The sequence below is a fragment of the Schistocerca piceifrons genome, unplaced genomic scaffold, assembly GCF_021461385.2.
Source record: "Schistocerca piceifrons isolate TAMUIC-IGC-003096 unplaced genomic scaffold, iqSchPice1.1 HiC_scaffold_846, whole genome shotgun sequence".
Taxonomy (NCBI): Eukaryota; Metazoa; Arthropoda; class Insecta; order Orthoptera; family Acrididae; genus Schistocerca; species Schistocerca piceifrons.
Genome location: NW_025729109.1, coordinates 392875 through 417197, shown reverse-complemented (window position 1 = coordinate 417197; position 24323 = coordinate 392875). Strand labels below are relative to the sequence as shown.

Here is a 24323-nt window from a genome sequence, read left to right as displayed (position 1 = left end):
AGCAGGAATGTCGTAGGAATCGTGTCATAACCTCAGCTTATTAACTCCGGGTACATTTTAGTTGATGTTAGAACGATTATTAGTGTTTCAGATTATATGTTTGTAGGTTATCGGTCGCTATTAGAAATATTATCTTCGCAGCTGCGACAGAAAGTACGCGGAACTTCGCCAAAGCACTGTTTAAGTAAAATGTTAACAACGTGCGTTTTTAATTATGAAATAATATGTAAACTGAGTACTGTAGGTTAAATTCGAAGCTTAATTTCTTGTGCTGCTCACATAATAGAATAAAGTGTACAGCCTTGTAATACAACAAAAAATATACGTAATGTGACAGATTCGTTTACTCCTGTGCTGTAAAAGCTAGTCCTATTGGGGAAAGTGTGAGTACGCTAATCCAAGTTTTATGTCAGATTTGCAAACTGCTCGATTTCTCCAGCGACAGCATGTTTATAACATATGAAGACATGCAGATCGAAAAGGTTGACAGTGTTACATTTCTGGGACTACAACTCGATAATAAATTCAGTTGGGAAGGGCATACCACATTTTTTCATTCTATTATTTCATAAGGGAACATATTCTGTGGTAACTCATCAAACGTAGCAAAAGTTTTTCGCATGTAAAAGCGTGTAATAAAAATCGTTTGTGGTATCAATTCAAGAACATCATGTAGGAACCTGTTCAAGGAACTTTGTATTCTAACCACTGCTTCCTAGTATATTTATTCCTTAATGAAATTTGTTACAAGTATTTCCAACCAATAGCTTAATACATAATATCAGTACTAGAAATGGGAACAGCAATCCACATAAAGACCTAAAATTACTTACCTTGGTCCAAAAGGGGTCCAATATTCAGGAACATGCATTTTCAATAAGCTGCCAGCAAGTCAGCAACCATTAAAAACTTGGTTTCAGATAAGGCACGGTTTACAGTGTGTTTGAATGACTATTTGATACATAAGTGTCTGATTCCACCCATCATCAATATGCCGGAAATGTCTATTTTAAGTGTGTCTATGACGTCACTACATACACATGGCAACAAACACGAAGATACATATAAATAATACAATAACATTTCCCACCAAAAATACAATCAAACCAATGGGAGAACTGCGGGAAGTTGGGGGTTTTAGGGTGAGGACAAGCTAGTAAAAAAAACACACCATGATCCCAACACAAAATGAAGAACAAAAAGAAAAAAAATACAGCATTCTGCTACACCAACAAAAATCTGCAAGGAATCGGACACTTCCCTTGAACAATATAGGTCAACTATAGGTGACCATACCAAAACACCGATACCCACAACTGAAAGTACGAAAATTGGAATCAGACATTTCCCTTGACCTACATAGGTCAACCTCAGATGACGATACTAAAACATCAACACACACAATTATGAAAATGGGAATCGGTCATTATCCGGTGACCTATATAGGTCCACCACAGCTACTGATGCCAAAAAACCAACACCTACAACTGCGAAAAATAAAACCACAATCCCAAAAGTCCACAAATCAATCATCCCTACATAAATTAAATCACATTCAGTACTTCATAAATACACAAAACATCACAGCTAGGAAAAAAAAAAATTATTTACCACCAGCAAATTCCGGCACTGCAACCTAGATCGACAGCCCCCCCCCCCCCCACACACACACACACACACACACACACACACACACACACACAAAAACCAACTCATAAACACCGTGCCGTAATGACATTCACACACCACAACACCTTTACGTCGAAGCAGACGTGTGGAATCAGACGCTTCCAGTGACCAGTGACCCCTCCTCCTACTCTGTAGATGCATATCGTAACAGAGACTGATAGACCAGCTTAGGTAAAAATTCTGCTATATTTCAGTTTTGACAGCACTTGGTTGCAACAGTCAAGATCGGGTATTCTGTGTACGATAAATTTATTAAAAGTACGTAACTGTGTTTTATTCTGTCAGTGTACCAATTCTGTAAATATTAGCAGTTACTGTGATATATTCACGTATTTTGACAATCTCCTGACAAATGATGAGGATAATAATTATTATATTCCACTGTATTATGTTATACTTTCTGACATGTTATTTGTCATTCGTGATGGCCAGCGGCTATTTCCATAGCAGTACGAAAATATTTGTTCGCTCCAGTTACTCTCTGGAAATATCACCTGGAACTACGACCTTTAACTGGAGTCACCGAGTCAGGAACGTCTAGACACACAGTTATTCCGTTACCAGCTTCCAGGTTATCTGTGGTGGTAGCCCGATAACCACCAGAGAACTAGAACTACGAGCCAATAAGGATAACTGCCAGAGGAGAATACCGGCTCTGACAGTTATTTCCATAGTCGCTCGAATTCCTTAGTAACTTTCCTTGTACTACCAGTCCAGGCTAAATTAACACGTAAGGCGGTGGCTTAAGGGAACGACCGTACTTGTTAATGCCTGTACTGCAGCTCCTATCAGCCACGGCTCGGACATTAACTTTATTTAATTGTTTATGCTAAAAGTAACGAAGGCCCACGAAATAGTACACAGTTCTTATCAACAGATGGCGCGCAGTCTCACAGTTATTCCCATGGTCTATAGAACGCCTCCAAATGCGCAGTACGATCTTCGGTCAACAGATGGCGCGAGGCACTGTTGACACTAAACAGTTATTGAAATAACTGCCAGAATCAGAGGAACGGTTATCGCAGTAACCGTTACTTCTCAGTAACCGGTTATTTCTATCAGTTACGTTATTTTTTGCCACCTCTACACGTGACTGTCCCTTCAGTAAACACTTGGCAGTGAGGACGGTTTTCATGCAATTGCACCCGTGAATACCGAAGGAATTAGTTAAGCATGAAGTAATTTCCATCTTATGTTTTAGTCCTTCATGTTCAAAAAACAGAATAGTGTAAAAGTTCCGCAGTAGGCCCATATTGAAATTTGCCTAATTGATTTATATGCGTACAGATACGGTACACCGAAATATTCTGCCGATTAGTCAGTTTTTTTTTCCGTCTGTGGATCTTAGTTGTTATAACGAAATGTGCGTTAAATATTGAAAATAAAAGTGGTTAAAAAGTTAACACAAGGCTATACTGCTCATAAGTGTTTATTTCGCATTCACATGTAGGGGGACCAAACCGGGAAATATGAAGTAGGCTATTTTTAATATTTTGGACGACGAAAAGCGGCTTTTAAGTAGCCATAGTATAGTTCCAGCCCTGTTGAAAACCTGCATAAGGAATGCTGTATGGTGAAAAAAGGTAATGGCTACGCCTGAACAGAGTCATAATTTGTACAACTCTAGAAAACGTCATTAGCTTGCAGCAAAACAAAAAAACTTCCCTAAATATGACAACTTGGCAGCTGCAAAGCTTGAAAGTGTTTACTCTGAGCTTAGATATAATGTAATGGATAATGCTACATGGCCCAAAAATATTGTGATGTATCTTTTTTTTTTTTTTTTTTTTTTTTTTTTTTTTTATTTTTTTTTACTCCAGAGAGTCGCCAATATTCCTTGAAATAATCTTTTCTGCGACAAACAGAAAAAAGAATTAAGTGTAAAGGGATCAAATACTGCTCAGAAAGTTACTCCCATAATCACATGCAGTGCCTGTGTCTTAGAACTAAACTTAATGTGTTATCACTCTTTATAGAAGTGAAGCCAATTTTACTGTGTCTGTGTATACATTGGTTATGAGCACAGGAAGCAGGGTAGTATAACTGAAGTGAATACCTAAATTAAATAAGTGTATGGTGCAGAACACCTGCTTCCTTCGGTGGTGTATCTAAATATACCAACCGAAAATCTAGTGTTAAAGAAATTGACTTAAAAAGCTACTGTGTGGACCTAGATTTAGAGTTGGCTGCTTTGGAGTTATTAAATCTTATTATAGTAATTGATGTCTAGTACACCATTCTCCAGATGGCAACTTTGAAAATTTTCTCATCTAAATAGTCTTGGCTATGCTATTTAATGCACTTGAAATCAGAAATTGCACTGGGTGTTCATTTCAATGTACGCTTTTGCAAGGAGAGTTCTAAGGAGGAAAATTTATGCATCTATTAACCGTTTATGGACTATTTGTAGCATGTCATTTACCAACCAGAGGTGATGCCTGCCTTGACACTGTTATCTCAAATCTAAATACATGGAACTATGAGATGATTTTAGTTGACCCAATGACGTCTGTCAACAGAGCACTAGTCATGGGACTTAATACAAAGAGAACTAATAATCAATCAGCTGTTTCCTAGCATTCTAATAATGTATTCACAAAAAGGATCATTAACAAGGAAACATTAAACTCTTCTCAAACAGCACTATCTGCAGTAGACTCACAGGTGGCTGTGATTAATGCATTTAAAGTGTTATTTCAGACCATCAAAACCAAATTTGATTATAGCTATCCACAGAAGACCAAAAAAAGTCGCAACACAGGAAAACTCTGTGCATGGTAAAGTATTTTGTCATAACAGACGTGACATTTAAGCACTTTTGAGAACTTACGCCAGTTTTCTTTTACATAGAAACTAAGACTTGTTGTAGCGTGACACTAAATCCTTGATTTTTGTGCTCAAACACAGTAGTAAAATCATGAAAAACTCGATTACTTTCTTTGTTGTCTTCTGTTAACTCAAATCCTTTACCAAACACTGATACACACCAATTATAATGTTTCATTGTGCAATTCAGTTTTATTTACACAATTAGATATTACTGAATTGTAGAATCAGTTGGAATGGGCCAAGATAGTGGAATAGCATTATTTTAGTATACCATGATTAACAAAACTCAAAAAATGCATAAGTAAATTTAAATTTTTATTCACCTTCAACTACATGGAATCTCTCTCTCTCTCTCTCTCTCTCTCTCTCTCTCTCACACACACACACACACACACACACACACACAAAATTGCCATAATGTACAAGAAGACCTTTATGTGCGCATTACCAATATTAGGAAAAGGATAGTTTGCTATTCTCTGTACAGGCACAATGTAAACACTATTACACATTTAGCTTTTGGCCAAAGCCTTCTTCAGAAAAGAAAACACAAACAGATTTACACACGCAAGCACACTCCCTGCACACATGTCCACTATCTGCAGTGGGAGACATTGGAAATGTGTGCTTGCTAGTGTTAATCTGTTTGTGTTTTGTTCTCTGGAGAAGGCTTTGGCCAAAAACTAAATGTGTAACATTCTTTACATTGTGCCTGTCTGCAACTCAACCTGTCACCTTTACAGTGAGTAGCAAACTATTTTTTTCCTAATATTGTTGATATTCCAACCTGGAGTTTACTTTTTTTTAACACTTCATCACCCCTGACAAAATCCTTCTCTGCTTTGTGGAAAAAAAATCTAGCCTGAGATTCAATCTTGGCATTCACATTTACTGTATTTTCTTGTGAGAAAGAGAAATCTTTATTAAGATTGCCAATGATCTTCTTCAGACCCTTCAATACTTTGGCCTTAGTCTCCTGTCCACACTGTGTTCCTTTTCTGAGTGCAACTATAGTTTCACAGTGAGACATCACATCCTGTTCAAATGTGTCAGCAGATTTTTCTGAATTGCCAGAAAGCAGTGCTGACACATATTCATTGTCTGCACTAGAGGGCAAGGAACACTGTTCACTCTCCTGGACAGCACCAGACAATGATTTGGCACATGCATGTATATGCTTACCTATGTTAAAATTTAAAATGTTGTCTAAACAGCTGCATTTATACAAATGCACACATATGTTGCAGATGTTACACTTAAGTGAACATTTTCTTTCGCACTCCAGTTCTGAATTTTTTACAACAACATAAACTTCACAACCCTTCACCCCTGTATAAAATAATACCATTTGTTATCTCTGAGCTATTGTTGTGGCTTGCTTTCACTCTTGACACCCTAGAGCATTGTTTGTGTTTTGAGAGCTTCACTAAGCTCCCATATATGTTGTCTCTCACTAAACATAACAAAGTGTTAAATGACTTGTCCAGCCTTCTGCACTTTTTCCCTTCTAGGTAACTGTATTTAATTACTTTATGTAGGGACTCCAAGTAACTGCACCAATCAGTGCCTAAAGTAATACGCCCACTTTTCCACTCACTAGCAGTACATCTTAAGAAAGTACCTGCCAAATTCTGCAGTATCTGGATCATTCAATAAGTCTTCCACCACTTTCTCCAGACAACAACTAAAAACATCTATACCCAGTTCAGTCTGAAGTTGCTTTAGTGATCTAAACACTGCTGATTTTTTCTCACTACCTCCAGCAATTCTCCTTAAATTCTGAGACCAGTTCCGCTGTATATGCCAAGAACACAGCAACTGGTTTGGCACAGGTTCCATTACTGCTGACCATGAATTATAAAATGCTGGTGCATCGTCAGACATAAACACATGGGTCTTTACAGTGCCCACCCTTTCTCTCACATATTTGAAGTAAAAAAACAGTAAGCACGTCTCCCCTATTTGAAAAACAAAATGCAACTGGCATTCCAGCACCATATCTATCAACAACGACAATAGTAAAAAGTTGAAAATCGTATGCAGTGATGCCATGAGTGCCATCTACACATATTTTATCTTCTCCATACTTTAGAAGTTGTTCAGCCTGAAAGACTGTTATTATAATAAGAATAAAGTCTTCATCTTGAAAACTATGATCCACTTGTTTTTGCTGCTTGAAATACAGTACTGGGTTGTCACTTTGTCTCATCATTTCTTCAACCCACAATTTCACACTCATTCTATCATTTTCATGCTTCTTCATTTCATAACCTATATCAAAATCCCTTTTTACATTACGCAAATCCTTCTTTCTCAAGGAGACGGATTCTCTCCACACTTGCAGTGATTGGTGCATTTTGCACATCTTGTAGAAATCGTCCAACAGGAACACCTTGTGACAGCCGTCCTGAAAATAGAAATAAAAATGAAGCACACTGACAGACTCTACATGTCTGTTCACACAAATAAATTTGATAATTTCATGTTTCATGTACATAAGTGTCACATTATCCATTTTATCTGCCAACTCTGCCCTCTCGTTCCTATGCAGAAATGTTCTTCCAACATCTTGGGTGTGTCCCATACGTTTTGGAAAAAATTTTAAACACCATTTGTTGTCTGTTATTGTCACTTGCATGTTGGAGGGACACGTACTGCCTATTTCATTTGTGCCCCTACTTTTGACACACTTGGCACCTGTACCTTTAGAACTGAAATTGAAAGAACAATGGCAGTGGTAATACCAAACACGTTTTTCTAGTCGCTTCTGCTCCGAACAGTTCATTACATAACGAACATGGTTTACTTTTTCGTAAGAAATTTTCCACTCTTCAAAGTCTGAAAACAATTTTATGGCAGTATTTTTAAGTCATGTACTTGTGACCAACAAAATTTACTAAAACGTGACTAACACAATAAATATAAAAAACAAACCAGCAAGACAAACAAATTCTATCTCCTGGCACTCAAAACTAACATCATGGTTCTCTTGAATATTTGTTATCAGGGTGTCATAGGTGAGAAACGAGAGAGAGCACTGTGGGTAACTTATGCGCCATTTCCGACTGTTTTCCTTTGACTTCATGCCACGCACAGTTGTTTGATGCCGTTTTAATGAACTGAATCTCATAAATGCAATTCCGCACTGGGGACACAATTCACTGCCTTTTCCTTTTTTAGACACGTGGATGTCAGGTTCATGAACTTTCCTCATTTGGGCATAGAGGTTCTTTCACATTTTAAACTCTGAACTGCATTCCTCACAGTTATAGAGCGTTTCGTGGGAATCACTCATGTTTACCAAAACAAACTAAACAATAACAAGAAACAGTAACAAAACGGAACAGCAGCAACGAAATAACAAGAAGCAGCAACAAACAACGAAAGCAGTTAAATGGAGCACAAGCCAAACATCGACATGAGTGACGTCTTCGAACAGGATGCCTTGTCACGTGAAACCAACTTCCGGTCAGTAAACATCAAAACAGGCAAGTGCGTACTGTTGGGAGACACTCCCCACCTTCAACTGGATGTGGTAACTTCTGTGAACAACGTCGCTTCCCGTGTTTTGCTGTTGCAAGAGTCTAGTCCTTTATAAGGCGTGCTGTCAGCTATCACTTTGCCTTGTCAGTGATCATGCTCCTGTTCTCCTCACTATCTCTTGTGGTCGCCAACCCCGCAATGCTCCTCACCCCAACATCCCTCCTAAACTTGTTCATGATTACTCCCGTGCCAACTGGGATGCCTACTGGGACTCCATTCACACCCAGGTTGACGGCCACGACCTTACCCTCCAATCTCCTGATGACATCTCTCACACTGATGCCTTCCTGCACCAGACCTTGTCTGATGCTGTCGCCACCCGTATCCACACCAAAGCCATCAACCCTCACCAGTCCACCCTGCCTCCACAGTCCGTCCTTCTTCGAGAGTCCAGCTGCCTCTACCGCTCTTTTCTCCGCACTCATGACCGGGACACACTTACCCACCACCGGCAATTACAACGACACATCCGCAACCTGCTTACTGCAAAGAAAGGCCGTGCCTGGCGCCCGACATGTACACAACTCAACACCACACCCCCCATAAACTATTCCAAGTATTGGTCTGCTTTCCACCGCCTTACTGGGAACTGCCCCATCCCCCAGTACCCTCTCCTTCTTGATGACCGCCCGTTTCCTGACAACCTCAGTAAGGCGAACCACTTTGCCTCTCACCTCTCTGATGTTTCTTCCATCCCAGATGATCCCCACTTAGATTATTCCCTCTTCCCTGACATCATGGACTATACGAATACCTCTGTTCCTCCCCTTGCTCCTAGCTTCCAGTACTTGGGCCACCATCTGAACTTAATATTCCCATCACTCCACAGGACATCAGACTAACACTCCGCACTAAATGCAACACTGCTCCCGGCCCCGACTGCATTACCTACCGCCACCTCAGACACTGCCCTCCCTCCTTCCTTTCAGTCCTTACCACCCTCTACAATGTCATCCTTGCCACTGGCTTCTATCCCGACCTGTGAAAAATCTCCCATATCCTGATGTTCTCCAAACCCAACAAGCCTCCATCTGATGCCTCTTCCTATTGTCCTATCTGTCTCACATCGGTGTTCAGCAAGGTCTTGGAATCCATCCTTACCCGGCGCATCCATCAGCACCTCCACCAAAACCACCTCCTCCCTGACACCCAATGTGGTTTTCGATCTTCCTTCTCTGCCAATGACCAACTCCTCCGACTCACTCATCTCCTCTCCCTCCAGATTAACTCCCGTCGCTCCGCCATTTTTGTCTCCCTCGACCTCGAAAAGGGCTACGACCGTGTCTGGCATCCCGGCCTCCTGTTTAAACTCCAAACCTATGCCCTTCCTGTCAACTACATCCACCTGATGGCCTCCTTCCTCTCGTGCTGCCCCTTCTATGTTACCATCCATAATGCCAATTCCCACACCTTCTACCCCTCTGCAGGTGTGCCCCAGGACTCTGTCCTCTCCCCTCTCCTCTACCTCCTGTACATGGCAGATATGTCCCAACCCCCCCCCCCCCCCCACCTCCATACACCTCTTGCAATATGCCGATGACACCACATTCCTCGCCCTCGCTCCTACCCCCCCAACAGTCCCAATGCCTTCTCCAGAATCACCTTGACCTTTTTTCTGCATGGTGTAACAAGTGGCTCCTTAAAATCAATCCTTCCAAGACCCAGGCAATCATCGTAGATCATATCACTCGCACCTTCTGTCTTGCTCCCTTACCGTCTGCGTCCGTCCTGTCTGCCTCACCCCCACCCTCATCTACCTTGACCTTACCATTGACCGTCACCTCACCTGGATCCCTCATCTCCACTCCATCCAATCCAAAGCCCACAACTGCTTCCGACTCCTCAAACTCCTCTCTGACCGGACATGGGGGTGGCACCCTCTACCATCCTCCACACCTACAAATATTTGATCCATCCCATCCTCTGTTATGCAAGTCGTGCCTGGATATCTGCCTCCCCAAGTTCTATAAGTCCCTCCAGATCCTAGAGCGTCATGCACTCCGCCTCGCCTTCCGTATATGCCTCCCGTTCCCCATGCGGATCGTCTATGACCTCATGCCTTTCCCCCATCTGCTCCTATTCCTCGCACATATCCGCATACTCTACACCTCCCGCCGCCTTGATCCCCTCCACCCCCTGGTTGCTCCTCTCCTCTCCCATCCCTACCCCCTGCCACGTCTTCACTGTGGTGTCCCCCCTTCCCTCCGTCTCTACACCCTTTATCTCCTTTCCCAAGGTGGTTTCCATCAACTCCCCCTCATGGATGATGCCCTCTCTCCCTCCATTTATCCCTCTTATCAACTCTGATCCTCATCCCCCTCCTTTCCTCCACCCTTTTCCTGGGCTCCCTCTCCCCCCTTCCATCCCCTTTTTTCCCCACCTACCCTCTCATTGCCCCCCTTCTCTCCCCCGAGTCCTTTTGCATTTCCCTCCTCTGCCTTTTCCCATTCCCTCTCGCGTCTGCCCTGCCCTTCCCCCCCCCCTCCTTATGAGTCCTCTCCCTCCTTCCGTTCCCCCCCCTTATGAGTCATCTCCCTCCTTCGGTCGCCCCCCCTTTCGTTTTTCTTCTCCTCCCTCTTTGTTTTCCCTCATCTGTCCAGGTTCCATCCCCCACATCTGGCCTTGGCTATGGTGTGTCATCTTTGTGCCAACGTTTTGGTGCAGTGTTTACAGTGATTGTTCAGTGTTGTGTGTCTTTTCCGAAGTGTTGCAAACGGATATCATACTGACGCTGGGTGTAATTTTTATATCTCTTGCGAACAGAAATCAGATTGTCACCATGATTTTAATTGTCTGTCTTCTATGTTACCTGTCTGCTCCCTATGTATTTTTTATTAGCATTGCCAACCCTTTGTTTTATGTTTTATTTTTCCACAATTTTCCACCGTTTTACACTTTACGTCATTGTTTTATCGCCTGCTTTTATTGTTTCTTATCTTCTTCTTACATTTTAAAAAGTCTGTAGGCTGGAGAGCAGCATACTAAGCTGCTGCCAGCCCGCCCCCTTAGGGGGGAATCGTAATTCAATAAAGGAAAAGAAAAGCTATCACTTTGCGATGTCAAGTCAATACAGATTGCTTGAAATAAGCTTCCATTATCATAATTAAATGTAGAAATAGGCCTACGGTCCGAATGTGAATAATCTCAATTAATGTGACATGGTAACCCAAAGCATAGTCATAGTTAATGATTAGAGTCTTACGAATTATTTATTAATTGAATGGCAGAGTGATTTATAGCATAACACGTATTACGTCTTCAGGACAATGTCTCTAAATGTTTTTTTTTCTTTTAATATATTAACTACAGCTTACCAATATAACTACCACTCAGACATTTCAATACTTAACTATTAATTTGTCTTTACAGCCATACCACCAGCAGCAAATGCATAAAAACGGATCAAATGTGGTAAAAGACATGTAGTGGAACTCCACTTGAATTTTTGCACTTTGTGTACGATACATGTACTAACATGCATCAAAATGTACCCCGGATACTTGTTCAGTGTCTAACATACGTTTTTGGGCATCACTCAGTAGTTTTATTTTTTATTATGTAAAATACGTTAAATATGAGAAAATTCATTTAAATATGACGTAAACGAAATGTTTGGCAATGCTACACTTCTCTCTATTACCACAACCTTTATTTGTCACTCGCTGAGTTCCACAAGTGTCAACAAAATTATCACTTTTCAACCTAATGCACATCTCAGACTATGCTACAGATAATCTTGTTACTCCAACCAAGCTTCCTAGGGAAAGGGCGGGGGTAGAGGAGCGGGGCCAAAATCCAATATAGTACCCTAGCCCAGATATTGGCTCTTATCCAGTCTGTGTTACCGATATGCTTAAAATTTGATCTTTGTTCTTCTGTAAACTAAGCAGTATATGCGAATCACATCTTCCTATACGTACTATCTCAAAATTGAGTATTTTTATGTGATATTTTGGATTATTAATAGATCTAAGCAATACTGAGATCTCCCAATTGTAAAATTGTTATAGATGCAAGTCACTGATTATCAGAATGTATCAGGTACAGTTAAATGTGGAATAAAACATTTGTTATAAATCATGAAGCTTTAGGTTAGTTTCAACTAATATTTTTTAATCCAGTAGACATTCACAATTTGCTTCTGTATTTTAGTAAATACACTACACAAGGAACCAAGTGATGCATGTTGGAGAGTACCTTGTACCACGACAAATCATTTCCTTTTCTGTTCCACTCCCAGATAGAGTGAGGTGAGAAAAGCCATCTATATGCCTCCATACCAGCCCTAATTACTCATATCTTCAAAATTTTCTCAATAGTGTTTCACAAAAAGAACATTGTCTTCCCTCCAGGGGTTATCATATGAGTTTGCCAAGCATCTTCATAATACTCGCATGTTGTTTGAACCTACTGGTAACCTACCTAGCCTCTGAGTTGCTTCAGTGTGTTGGTTTAATCTTACCCAGTGGCGATCTGAAACACTTGAACAGCATTCATGAATGGGTCACATTAGTGTTCTACACAGGTGGTCTAAGTGATCTTCCCCTCACTACCAATCTTCCAAAATATATTCATCTTCCAAAAGGAATGAACTAATGATTCTGAAAGCTAGAAATAATTTTTTTTATTCAAGTGCTGTTTTTTTCTCATACACCATACAACTAGCAGATGCATCTTTCAGTTGAAATATTATGCTTAATTATAATTAATTATAGAAGGAGAGGCTAATAAAATAATTTTTTAATTTGTATTTTTTTAATACTCCAGTATTCTACCTGGTGTCTAGGAGCAATCTGTTAAACACTTTTGTATCAAAATGTAAAACCCAATTGTAAATCATAGGCATGGATTCATAGTCTACATGGACATTTACTTCCAGTATTTTGCAAGTTCATTTCACTGAACATAGTAAAATTACATCTGCTATTAACAACAAAACAAATACTATTAGGGAGAAAATATATTGACATGTAATTGTAAGACTCCCAAGGACCCTGAAGAGATTTCTTTAAGATGCTGAACTATTGGTTTTATGCAATAATTTTACTCACATGAATAAAAAGTTCAGTTAACCCACCACATCAAATTTGCATAAAATTCCAAGCTTTCCACAGCAGCCTCCATCACCATCGAGGAGGGACAAAGTCTGTCTGTCATTAAACTGGTGAAGCTGACATTTTTATGCCCAGTGGCCAGCACCTTATTGGCTAACATACACCATGATGATCTCATGGAGATGGCATATGCTAGAGTGACATTCTCTATATTGATAGGTTACATTTGTGATGCTATCCAGCATAGCTTGCAGCACCATCATTCATATCAGATGATGAACATCTTACAGAATAGGTACCCACATATATTAGTGGTTTGAAGACTTCTTAAGCAATAGAACCTAGTACATTGTCCGCTATAGCAAGTATTCATCAAAGACACAGGTATCGTCAGGAGTGACCCAGGGAAGTGTTATAGGAGTGCTGTTATTCTCTGTATTTGTAAACGATCTGGCAGACAGGGTGAGCAGCAATCTCATGTGGTGCATGGGAAGGAGTGACCTTAGGAGAATACAAGATGACTCAGACAAAGTTTCTACATAATGTGATGAATGGCAGCTAGCTCTAATGTAAAAAAAAGTGTATGTAATGCAGATCAGTAGGAAAAATAGTTGTGTAATGTTCACCATACAGCATTACAGTTATGTTGTTTAAATATATAGGCATAATGTAGCAAAGCAATATGAAATAAGACAGGGTCCTAGTCATAAGGTATTAATGGTCGACTTTGGTTTATTGTGATAGTCTTGGAAAAATGTGGTTCATCTGTAAAGGACTTTGCACATAGGGCACTAGTGTGGCACATACTAGAGAACTGCTAGAGTGTTTGGGATCCCCACCAGGATTAAAGGCAATCATTGAAACATTTCAGAGGTGGGTTGCCAGATTTGTTACTGGTAGGTTTGAACAATGTACAAGTATTATAGAGATGCTTTGGGATCTCAAATGGGAATCCCTGGAGGGAAAGTGATGTTATTTTCAAGGAACACTATTGATAAAATTTAGAGAACTGGCGTTTGAAGCTGACTGGAGAACGATTTTACTGCCACTAATGTAGATTTCACATAAAGACCACAAAGATAAGATGAGAGACATTAGGGCTCATACAGAGAATTGTAGATATTCATTTTTCCCTCGCCCTATAACTGGAACAGGAAAGAAAATAAATGAAATCTTCTTAGTTTTCAAGCCAAGGGAAGAAAATGACTAGTACTGGTACAGGACACACTCTTCCGCACACCATATGGTGGCTTGTGGAGTATGTGTGTAGATATAAAACTATGTAAAGTTTTCCTTTGTAATTTTTCTTTCCAAGTTCATGTTTACATGCATTGCTTTAGTTATACTACCTCATTTGAAATTCTGTAAAAATATTATGTTCTATATTCATATATATTAACTTATGTGTGCCATTTGATCTGTTCTTGTATCTAGCTAAGACAAAAAAATAGCAAATAAATAAATAAATAAATTGCAATGTGTGTTACTATGTCTCTTGATGTTGTGACCATACAGTCTAATTTCAACTCCTTCCCTAATGACAGACACCCAACAGTTGGAATTGTTGGCTTGAATCCTTTTGTGTTTGTTCATCAGACTGTTCTGAGAAAGTGCTGTTTTTAGTGTTCCTGTACTTAAGGTGGCAACATTCAACACAGCAATTATCAATAGTCTGTACAGAGTGCCATACATAACAGATGTCATACTTGTAAGAAATATTATAAATCTACAGTACTCTAACACTGAGAGACTTTTTGACAGATCATATTTCTTTAATTTTCCTGGTTAGCCAGAAGACCAGTCTGATTCCTTGGCTAGTTTAGACCTTGCTTATCTTACTCGTTGTTGCACCAAAGAGTGGAAGTAATTCTACATGCTGGACCATATGGATCAGTTGAATGGTATCATTTCTTGGTTTCCTTGACACATTTGACCTAATTACACAGGCAGAATATGCATTGGGGTGGGGATGGAGGTGGGTTATATTTTGTGTGACTAATACAAAAGTGAGCAGGCATGGGTAAGGGAAAAACTAAAATAAAGGGTCGAGGTTAAGGGTTGGGGTGATGAGGTGTTCAAAGCCATAGGAGATTATATCACAACATTAAGATAAGACTGTGGACCACATGTCCTAACTCATAACTCCAATTTGTATAGCAATGTACTACACAAATTAATATCAACCCCACTTTCATCTGTTAATTTGTTAGATAGCCAATACATGTATTACATAATATCTCAAAGAATGCAAACATTGTAAACAGGAACAGTAAAATGGTGTCTTGCTGGCCTGTGGCTCCACAATCAAAGGCCCCACTCCCTTCTGCCCTTGTTTCATACGTCTCCCTGCCTCAACACCTACCGTCCTCCCTACCCCTACCCCCCCCCCCCCCATCCCCCCCCCTCACCACCATCTTCCTCCCACAGCTTTAGTCTAATTTCTATTTACGTCTTCCTTTGATCGTGCATGGTCACTTTCCAGTTAATCTTGCACAATCAACTCCACCTTACTACATGAAGTAGTCACACGGTCTGAGGCGTCTTGCCACAGGGCACACAGGTCGCCCCATCACAGGTTCAAGTCCTGCCTTAGATTAAGTAGTGTGTAAGCCTAGGGACTGATGACCTCAGCAGTTTGGTCCCATAGGAACTTACCACAAAAACTCCTTTTTTCCTTGCTGCCCTCCCCTCACTTTGGCAACCCACAAGTAATTGTTGTAAACATAAACTGATGTGTTTTTTTAACCAGGGTGAGTGATGTGTGTTTAACTGATAGAATAGATTATTTCTCATTGGATATGGGAAACAGTACTGTAATTTTAATGCTATTCATAGTGTATTCAAATGCATGTCATTTTCTTATGTTTAATGTTGGAATACGTGATCTCTTCCAAGGCTTGGTGAACACAATTGCTGCTCTTCATTACATTTTTGGTGTTTCTAAATTTTAAGATATTTTATTGTGCTGTGACTTTGTTAGTGCACAGCATTATAAGTCAACAAAGATAAATGTTCCTAGTACCCTATGTTCCTCCACCATCTTCCTACCCATTCTGGTGCATATTCATCCATGCTTGTTCCTATCCTGATTTACTCATTGTTTGTAAATAACATTATATGGAATACATTACAAGCTGATGTACATACAGCTGTGATAATTCAATAACATGTTTGCGCACTAAGAAGAAATTTCACTTTCACCTTATTACGGGTTTTTGCAATACCTAATAGACTTACAGTAGGTCTCCCCTCCATATTTCAAGTTTTCCAATGGTAGAAATTGCTGGTTGTCATTTATATTATTATGTACTCCTACCACTGTGTCTGTCTTGTCCTCCCTTCCTTCCCTTCCATTGCATGATCCCTTCCTCATACCACATGTATTAATGGTGAACATTTGTTTGAATGTGATGTTTCACACTTTCGTGATTCTTAGTTTTCATAATGGAAAAAATCCTTTACCGTGGTTTACAGTTATTTTATGGTTTTCTAGTTGATTTTGTTAACAACTGTCCATCATAATTTGACACACATCCACTATTAAGAAATCTAAACATATTAAGCGTCCTTGTTTGTACATCTATGAACTGATTATTTTTGTATACAGTAACCCTATGTTATTCACAGACAACAATTTTAAGCATCAATACAGCACTAGGAATAAGACAAACTTCATGCTTCCTACTCAAAGGTTATAGTTATATGCATCCCAGCTTCTAGTGTCTTATGCCCTTACTATCTGTTCTTCTCCCGCTCATCCTTCCTATTCTATCCTATTCCCAGACCATGGACGTCGCCCGCCTGACTCCCGCCCTCGGGCGGGTTTACCGGTTGGGCTGCGCCTTGCGTGTCTTACCCGTGATTTTCGGCTTCCTTCTTTGTCCTGTCTTCCTCGCTCCCTCCCCTCCACCCCTCCTTGGTTAGTTCCTCAGCCTCGAATTCGGATGGATCTCCGCCGCGGTCCGAAAGATTCCATCCCCCCGGTGGTGTTCCGTTCCTTTTTCCGCCAAATTTTATGGGAGTTTTCGGGATGCTGTTGTTTTTTACACTGATGGCTCTAAATCTGCTGATCATGTTGGGTATGCCTTCACGTCCTTCGTTGGAACGGAAAATCATCTACTGCCACCCTCATGTGGGGTGTTTACTGCGGAATTGATGGCAATTTCCCGGGCCCTTACCTTTATTAAACAATCCCAACACAACCGCGTTTTGTTATGTACGGACTCGATGAGTGGCCTTCTTGCTATTGACCGGTGTTTTTCGCGCCATCCCTTGGTCTCTGCCATCCATGACCATCTCGCTGATCTTCACCGTGCTGCTTGTTCCATTGACTTCTTATGGGTCCCGGGCCATGTGGGTATCCCGGGTAATGAGCTCGCTGATCGTTTGGCTGGGGGAGCAGTTACTTACCCCCCGTTTTCTGTAACCCCTCCTGCAGCGGATTTACGGCTTCACATCAAATCCCACTTTGCACAGTCATGGGCCAATTCTTGGGAGGCTACTCCACTGTCTAATAAACTTCGTGCCATTAAGGTGAATACAGGCCCATGGCGTTCTTCCTTTAGCCTCTCCCGCAAGGACACGACCACACTGTGTCGTCTCCGCATTGGCCATACCAGGCTGACCCATGGTTTCCTTTTGCGTGATGAGCCACCCCCGCTATGTGGTTGTGGAGCCTTCCAGTCAGTGGCCCACATTTTGGTTGAATGCCCCCTTCTTTTGGCTCTGCGTGCTAAGTACAGACTCCCCCACACTTTACCTTTGATGTTGGCTGACGATTCCCGGATGGTCTCTCTGGTTCTAGGTTTCCTCCGGGAGAGTGGTTTTTATTCTCAGTTTTAAAGTTTTTAATCTCCCTCTGGTGTTGGGGCAGGGCGGTGAGTGTTTGGGTGTCTCCCACTGTAGGCAGTGTTCAGAGATTCCCGATTCACCTCCCTGACCGGAATCCTCTTTTCTTTCCCTTTTACTCTGTTTTTACCCCTTCTTTTTAAGGCTTGGTTAGTTTTTCTATTCCCATACGTACTTTCTGCATTATAGCAGTTGTACCTTTTAAGTCACAGGTGGTCTTGCCTATGCTGTTTCAGCATAGTGTTGGGTTCGTTCTCTTGCCAACTTCCCTCATTTGTTTTTCCTAATGACAACGTGACTGCCCTTTTACGTTTCCCCTTTATCCGTTTTATTTTTCTGACTATACTGAGATGTCCCGTTAGCAGAATGGAGTCTATTTGAAACAAGGGACTGATGACCTTGCTGTTTGGTCCCTTTAACCTCAAACAACCAACCAACCAACCAAGTTATATGCACAAACCCCAGAATATATGGGCATGAAAATCTACAACATACTAAAAAGAAAATGAGTACACAGTATGGAGCTAGGGCGACTGAAACTAAAGCTGCACAAGTGATTAGTGGAGAAATGTTATTACTCCATAGAAGAATGATGATGTGGAAGTCTGAGCAAGGAAACATCACCTGTAAATTAAGCTTAACAGTTTTGTGTCAAATAAACAATTGTGAAAATAATCTCACTACTTAAATGCTGTTGTTATATATTACTTTGTAATACATGTAAACTGAAGAGTTGATATATTATTTTTGTAATACTGTAGATACAGACTAATTCTAATGTAAATGTAATGTTGACAAGTTCGCAGTACATTAGATGTGTGATTTGACTTTGTATGTTATGGGATAGTAAAAATTCTGATTCTGATTCTGACAAGAGCCCAGCACCCCTATAGTCATGCTACGTAATGGTGTCATGATAGCTACTTTTGTAATGGCATAACATTGTCATCTGAGCACCAGTGTTACAATAGATAGTAGATGATATGATATTCTGAAGTAAGGTTTTTCCACAATATGCAGAATTGTTTGCTAATGAACCCATATGTTTGCTCTTCATATGCCATACATAATATTTGCTTCTATGGCAGATGTGACGTTTTTGACAGATATTCTGAGGATGGCCATTGCCTAAAACCATTAATAAAAAAATGTAATTGACAGATGTACTCTTGTTATTAGTGATTTAAAGTGGTTATAGGAACATGCTCGGTTAGTAGTACAATTGTTATGTGCCTCTTGCATTACTTCAGTTTGAAAATTTAACCAAACAGGGTGTAGAAACTCCAATAACTTATCAGTATAATTAAATATCTAGCATCTCAAAAGAACTTCTCTGTTCCAGTTACAATATTTACCTGTCATTTACCTATTATTGCTTGTTTAACATTTAGTCACATATCTACACCATTGCAGGTGATTCACCCATTAAAATTTTACGTTCCATCCATTTCCTTGTGTGTTTATTTAAAAAAAGAAATAATTAGAAATACTCCCAACTAAGAAATAATGGTATCTCATTGTTGGAAAAGCCATTTTCTGTTTAATGTCCCTGCTATTGTTTCAGTTTTTACATTTTCTAAACTGAATAATTTTAAATATTTTTGCTATCTTTAGTGAGTTTAAAAGTACATAGCAGATGATTCACGCAAGACATTGAAATACTAAGTAGAGTTTAGTCGCAGCAACCACAGAGATTCTATGGAATGAATTAATACTGTGGTTAAGATCACTTTACAGAGAACTCTCAAAAAACTCTTACTTTGCAATTTATCACTGTATTAGGTCAGATGCAATATCCTTGATAAGATTATGGCATTCAGAATATTTTAATTGAAAATGTATGTCAAATATTATGCTAGTGTTTATTTAGGCAAATGTATTATTGACTTAACCTGAAAGTTCAATGGTTTCTAGAATACATGAGATTACAAAATATATTCCAACTACTGGACAAAATTTATTTCCTACATTTAGTTTTCAAATGCATCTTTACTTCTATTATACTTACTCTTTACTTTCACAATAATAATAATAATAAAAATAATAATAATAAATCCCGTGGAGGCCTGGGAAAAGAATAGGCCTCCGGTATGTTCTGCCAGTCGTAAAAGACGATGAAAAGAACAAACCACTAATAGGGCTAACCCCCCTTTTAGTGTGATTAGTTGGTTCAGGACAGAACAAAAGAAGCCTTGGACAAGCGCCGTCATGGTCGGGGACGACACTTGAACCCTATGCCCGTCCACAATGGTAACGACACTGCTAGCCAACTGGAAAATGATTTAAATCCAAATAGAGGTGTTTTGCAGGATATGCTTCCTGCAACCACCCTAGAAGGAAAACAAAGACAGAGGATGAGATGGTCAGATGAAGTTAATCGACACCTCATGTCATTATTACCAACCAACAAACCTAGGAACCAACACAACTGGATATAGATCGCAAGTATACACAACATTTATTACCAGATACCCAGAATTAAAATTTTTAACAGAACAACAACTAGCTGATCAGATCCGTGTAATAATCAAAAATAACAGGATACCCCAGTCAGAATTAGAAAACATCAAACAACAAGTACAACAAATACTGGAACAAAATAATGTGCAATCAGAAGAAGAAGAAAATACAGTAATGGACTCAAACATCCCAGAGCAAACAAACAAAGAACAACACGCATCAATTAAACAATCAGAGGAAAACGAAATTTTAGGACAGCTACCAGAACAAGCACAAATAGAACACGAAGTGACACACATGTTAGATATAGAAGAAAAACTTCAGCTGACATATATAGAATACAAAGACACAATTACAGACATTAGACCATTCTTGCATAGACCACCAAATTACCCACAAGTCGAAACAACAATAAAAACTATCAACACAATCATACACAACAAAATAAATGAAAACACAACTATGGAAGAGTTACAACTACTGGTTTATATAGCAGCACTCACTACACTAAATATACACACTAGGCAGAGATCAGAACCAAGAAACACACAGAAGAAACCCACAAAACCAGCATGGCAACACAGGCTACAGATCAGAATAGAAAAACTGAGGAAAGACATCAGACAGCTAACTTAATTTATAACAAATGAAATGTCAGAAAAAAAACGAAAAATTTTAGGTAAAATCTCACAAATAGAAGCGATAGAGCAATTAGATGAAAAGAAGCAGAAATTACAAGCATTGTCCAAACAACTTAGAAGATACAAAAAAAGTGAAAATAGAAGGAAACAAAACCAAACATTCAACACAAACCAAAAGAAATTTTACCAGACAATAGATAGCACACATATTAAAATAGACAATCCACCAAACATAACAGACATGGAAAACTTCTGGAGCAACATATGGTCAAACCCGGTACAACGTAACAGGCATGCACAGTGGATACAAGCAGAAACAGACACATACAAGATGATACCACAAATGCCTGAAGTGATAATTTTGCAACATGAAGTCACCCAAGCAATTAATTCTATTCACAATTGGAAAGCCCCTGGAAAAGATAAAATAGCAAATTTCTGGCTAAAGAAGTTCACCTCAATACATTCACATCTAACTAAATAATTTAACAGTATAATGGAAGGAAACATTCCACGTGGGAAAAATTATATATAAATACAAAGATGAGGTGACTTACCGAACAAAAACGCTGGCAGGTCGATAGACCACAAACAAACACAAACATACACACAAAATTCAAGCTTTCGCAACAAATTGTTGCCTCATCAGGAAAGAGGGAAGGAGAGGGGAAGACGAAAGGAAGTGGGTTTTAAAGGAGAGGGTAAGGAGTCATTCCAATCCCGGGAGCGGAAAGACTTACCTTAGGGGGAAAAAAGGACAGGTATACACTCGCACACACGCACATATCCATCCACACATACAGACACAAGCAGACATATTTAAAGACAAAGAGTTTGGGCAGAGATGTCAGTCGAGGCAGAAGTGTAGAGGCAAAGAAGTTGTTGAAAGACAGGTGAGGTATGAGTGGCGGCAACTTGAAATTAGCGGAGATTGAGGCCTGGTGGATGACGAGAAGAGAGGATATACTGAAGGGCAAGTTCCCATCTCCGGAGTTCGGATAGGTTGGTGTTGGTGGGAAGTATCCAGATAACCCGGACGGTGTAACACTGTGCCAAGATGTGCTGGCCGTGCACCAAGGCATGTTTAGCCACAGGGTGATCCTCATTACCAACAAACACTGTCTGCCTGTGTCCATTCATGCGAATGGACAGTTTGTTGCTGGTCATTCCCACATAGAATGCGTCACAGTGTAGACAGGTCAGTTGGTAAATCACGTGGGTGCTTTCACACGTGGCTCTGCCTTTGATCGTGTACACCTTCCGGGTTACAGGACTGGAGTAGGTAGTGGTGGGAGGGTGCATGGGACAGGTTTTGCATCGGGGGCGGTTACAAGGATAGGAGCCAGAGGGTAGGGAAGGTGGTTTGGGGATTTCATAGGGATGAACTAACAGGTTACGAAGGTTAGGTGGACGGCGGAAAGACACTCTTGGCGGAGTGGGGAGGATTTCATGAAGGATGGATCTCATTTCAGGGCAGGATTTGAGGAAGTCGTATCCCTGCTTCCTCAAATCCTGCCCTGAAATGAGATCCATCCTTCATGAAATCCTCCCCACTCCGCCAAGAGTGTCTTTCCGCCGTCCACCTAACCTTCGTAACCTGTTAGTTCATCCCTATGAAATCCCCAAACCACCTTCCCTACCCTCTGGCTCCTATCCTTGTAACCGCCCCCGATGCAAAACCTGTCCCATGCACCCTCCCACCACTACCTACTCCAGTCCTGTAACCCGGAAGGTGTACACGATCAAAGGCAGAGCCACGTGTGAAAGCACCCACGTGATTTACCAACTGACCTGTCTACACTGTGACGCATTCTATGTGGGAATGACCAGCAACAAACTGTCCATTCGCATGAATGGACACAGGCAGACAGTGTTTGTTGGTAATGAGGATCACCCTGTGGCTAAACATGCCTTGGTGCACGGCCAGCACATCTTGGCACAGTGTTACACCGTCCGGGTTATCTGGATACTTCCCACCAACACCAACCTATCCGAACTCCGGAGATGGGAACTTGCCCTTCAGTATATCCTCTCTTCTCGTCATCCGCCAGGCCTCAATCTCCGCTAATTTCAAGTTGCCGCCACTCATACCTCACCTGTCTTTCAACAACTTCTTTGCCTCTACACTTCCGCCTCGACTGACATCTCTGCCCAAACTCTTTGTCTTTAAATATGTCTGCTTGTGTCTGTATGTGTGGATGGATATGTGCGTGTGTGCGAGTGTATACCTGTCCTTTTTTCCCCCTAAGGTAAGTCTTTCCGCTCCCGGGATTGGAATGACTCCTTACCCTCTCCTTTAAAACCCACTTCCTTTCGTCTTCCCCTCTCCTTCCCTCTTTCCTGATGAGGCAACAATTTGTTGCGAAAGCTTGAATTTTGTGTGTATGTTTGTGTTTGTTTGTGGTCTATCGACCTGCCAGCGTTTTTGTTCGGTAAGTCACCTCATCTTTGTATTTATATATAAATAATTTAACAGTTACATTGCAGACCCATACACGTTCCCTGAAACCTAAAGATCAAGCAGACACAGCAAACCCAGCTAAATATCGCCCCATAACATGCTTACCAACAATATACAAAATATTAACTTCAGTCATTACACAGAAATTAATGACACATACAACACAGAACAAAATTACAAATGAAGAACAAAAAGGCTATTGCAAAGGAGCACGAGGATGTAAAGAGCAACTGATAATATATGGAGAGGTGACATATCAAGCTAAAACTAAACAAAGGTCGCTACACTATGCATACAAATTGACAAAAAGCATTACCAAAAAGCTTTTGATAGTGTACCCCACTCATGGTTACTACTAATATTGGAAATATACAAAGTAGATCCTAAATTGATACAGTCCTAAACATAGTAATGAAAAACTGGAAAACCATACTTAATATCCAAACAAATTCAAATAATATCACATCACAGCCAATACAGATTAAGCGTGGAATATACCAAGGAGACTCATTAAGTCCTTTCTGGTTCTGCCTTGCTCTGAACCCACTATTCAACATGTTAAATAATACAAATTATGGATACAATACTACTGGAAAATACCCACACAAAATCACACATTTGCTATACATGGATGCTCTAAAACTACTGGCAGCAACAAATCAACAACTCAACCAATTACTAAAGATAACAGAAGTATTCAGCAATGATATAAATATGGCTTTTGGAACAGACAAATGTAAGAAAAATAGCATAGTCAAGGGAAAACACACTAAACAAGAAGATTACATATTGGATAAC

At 40.3% G+C, this 24323-nt stretch overlaps 1 protein-coding gene across 1 annotated transcript in view; it reads right to left on the bottom strand.

Moving 5' to 3' along the window:
* Nucleotides 1–6114: 6114 nt before the first annotated feature.
* LOC124770942 (translation initiation factor IF-2-like) overlaps nt 6115–24323 on the bottom strand; it is a 38277-nt gene continuing 20068 nt past the window's right edge. The window contains exons 2-3 of the mRNA XM_047249241.1: nt 6707–6925; nt 6115–6312 (exon numbers count right to left, since the gene is read on the bottom strand). Coding sequence (XP_047105197.1) covers nt 6115–6312; nt 6707–6925 — 417 coding nt within the window. The remainder of the gene's footprint in view (nt 6313–6706; nt 6926–24323) is intronic.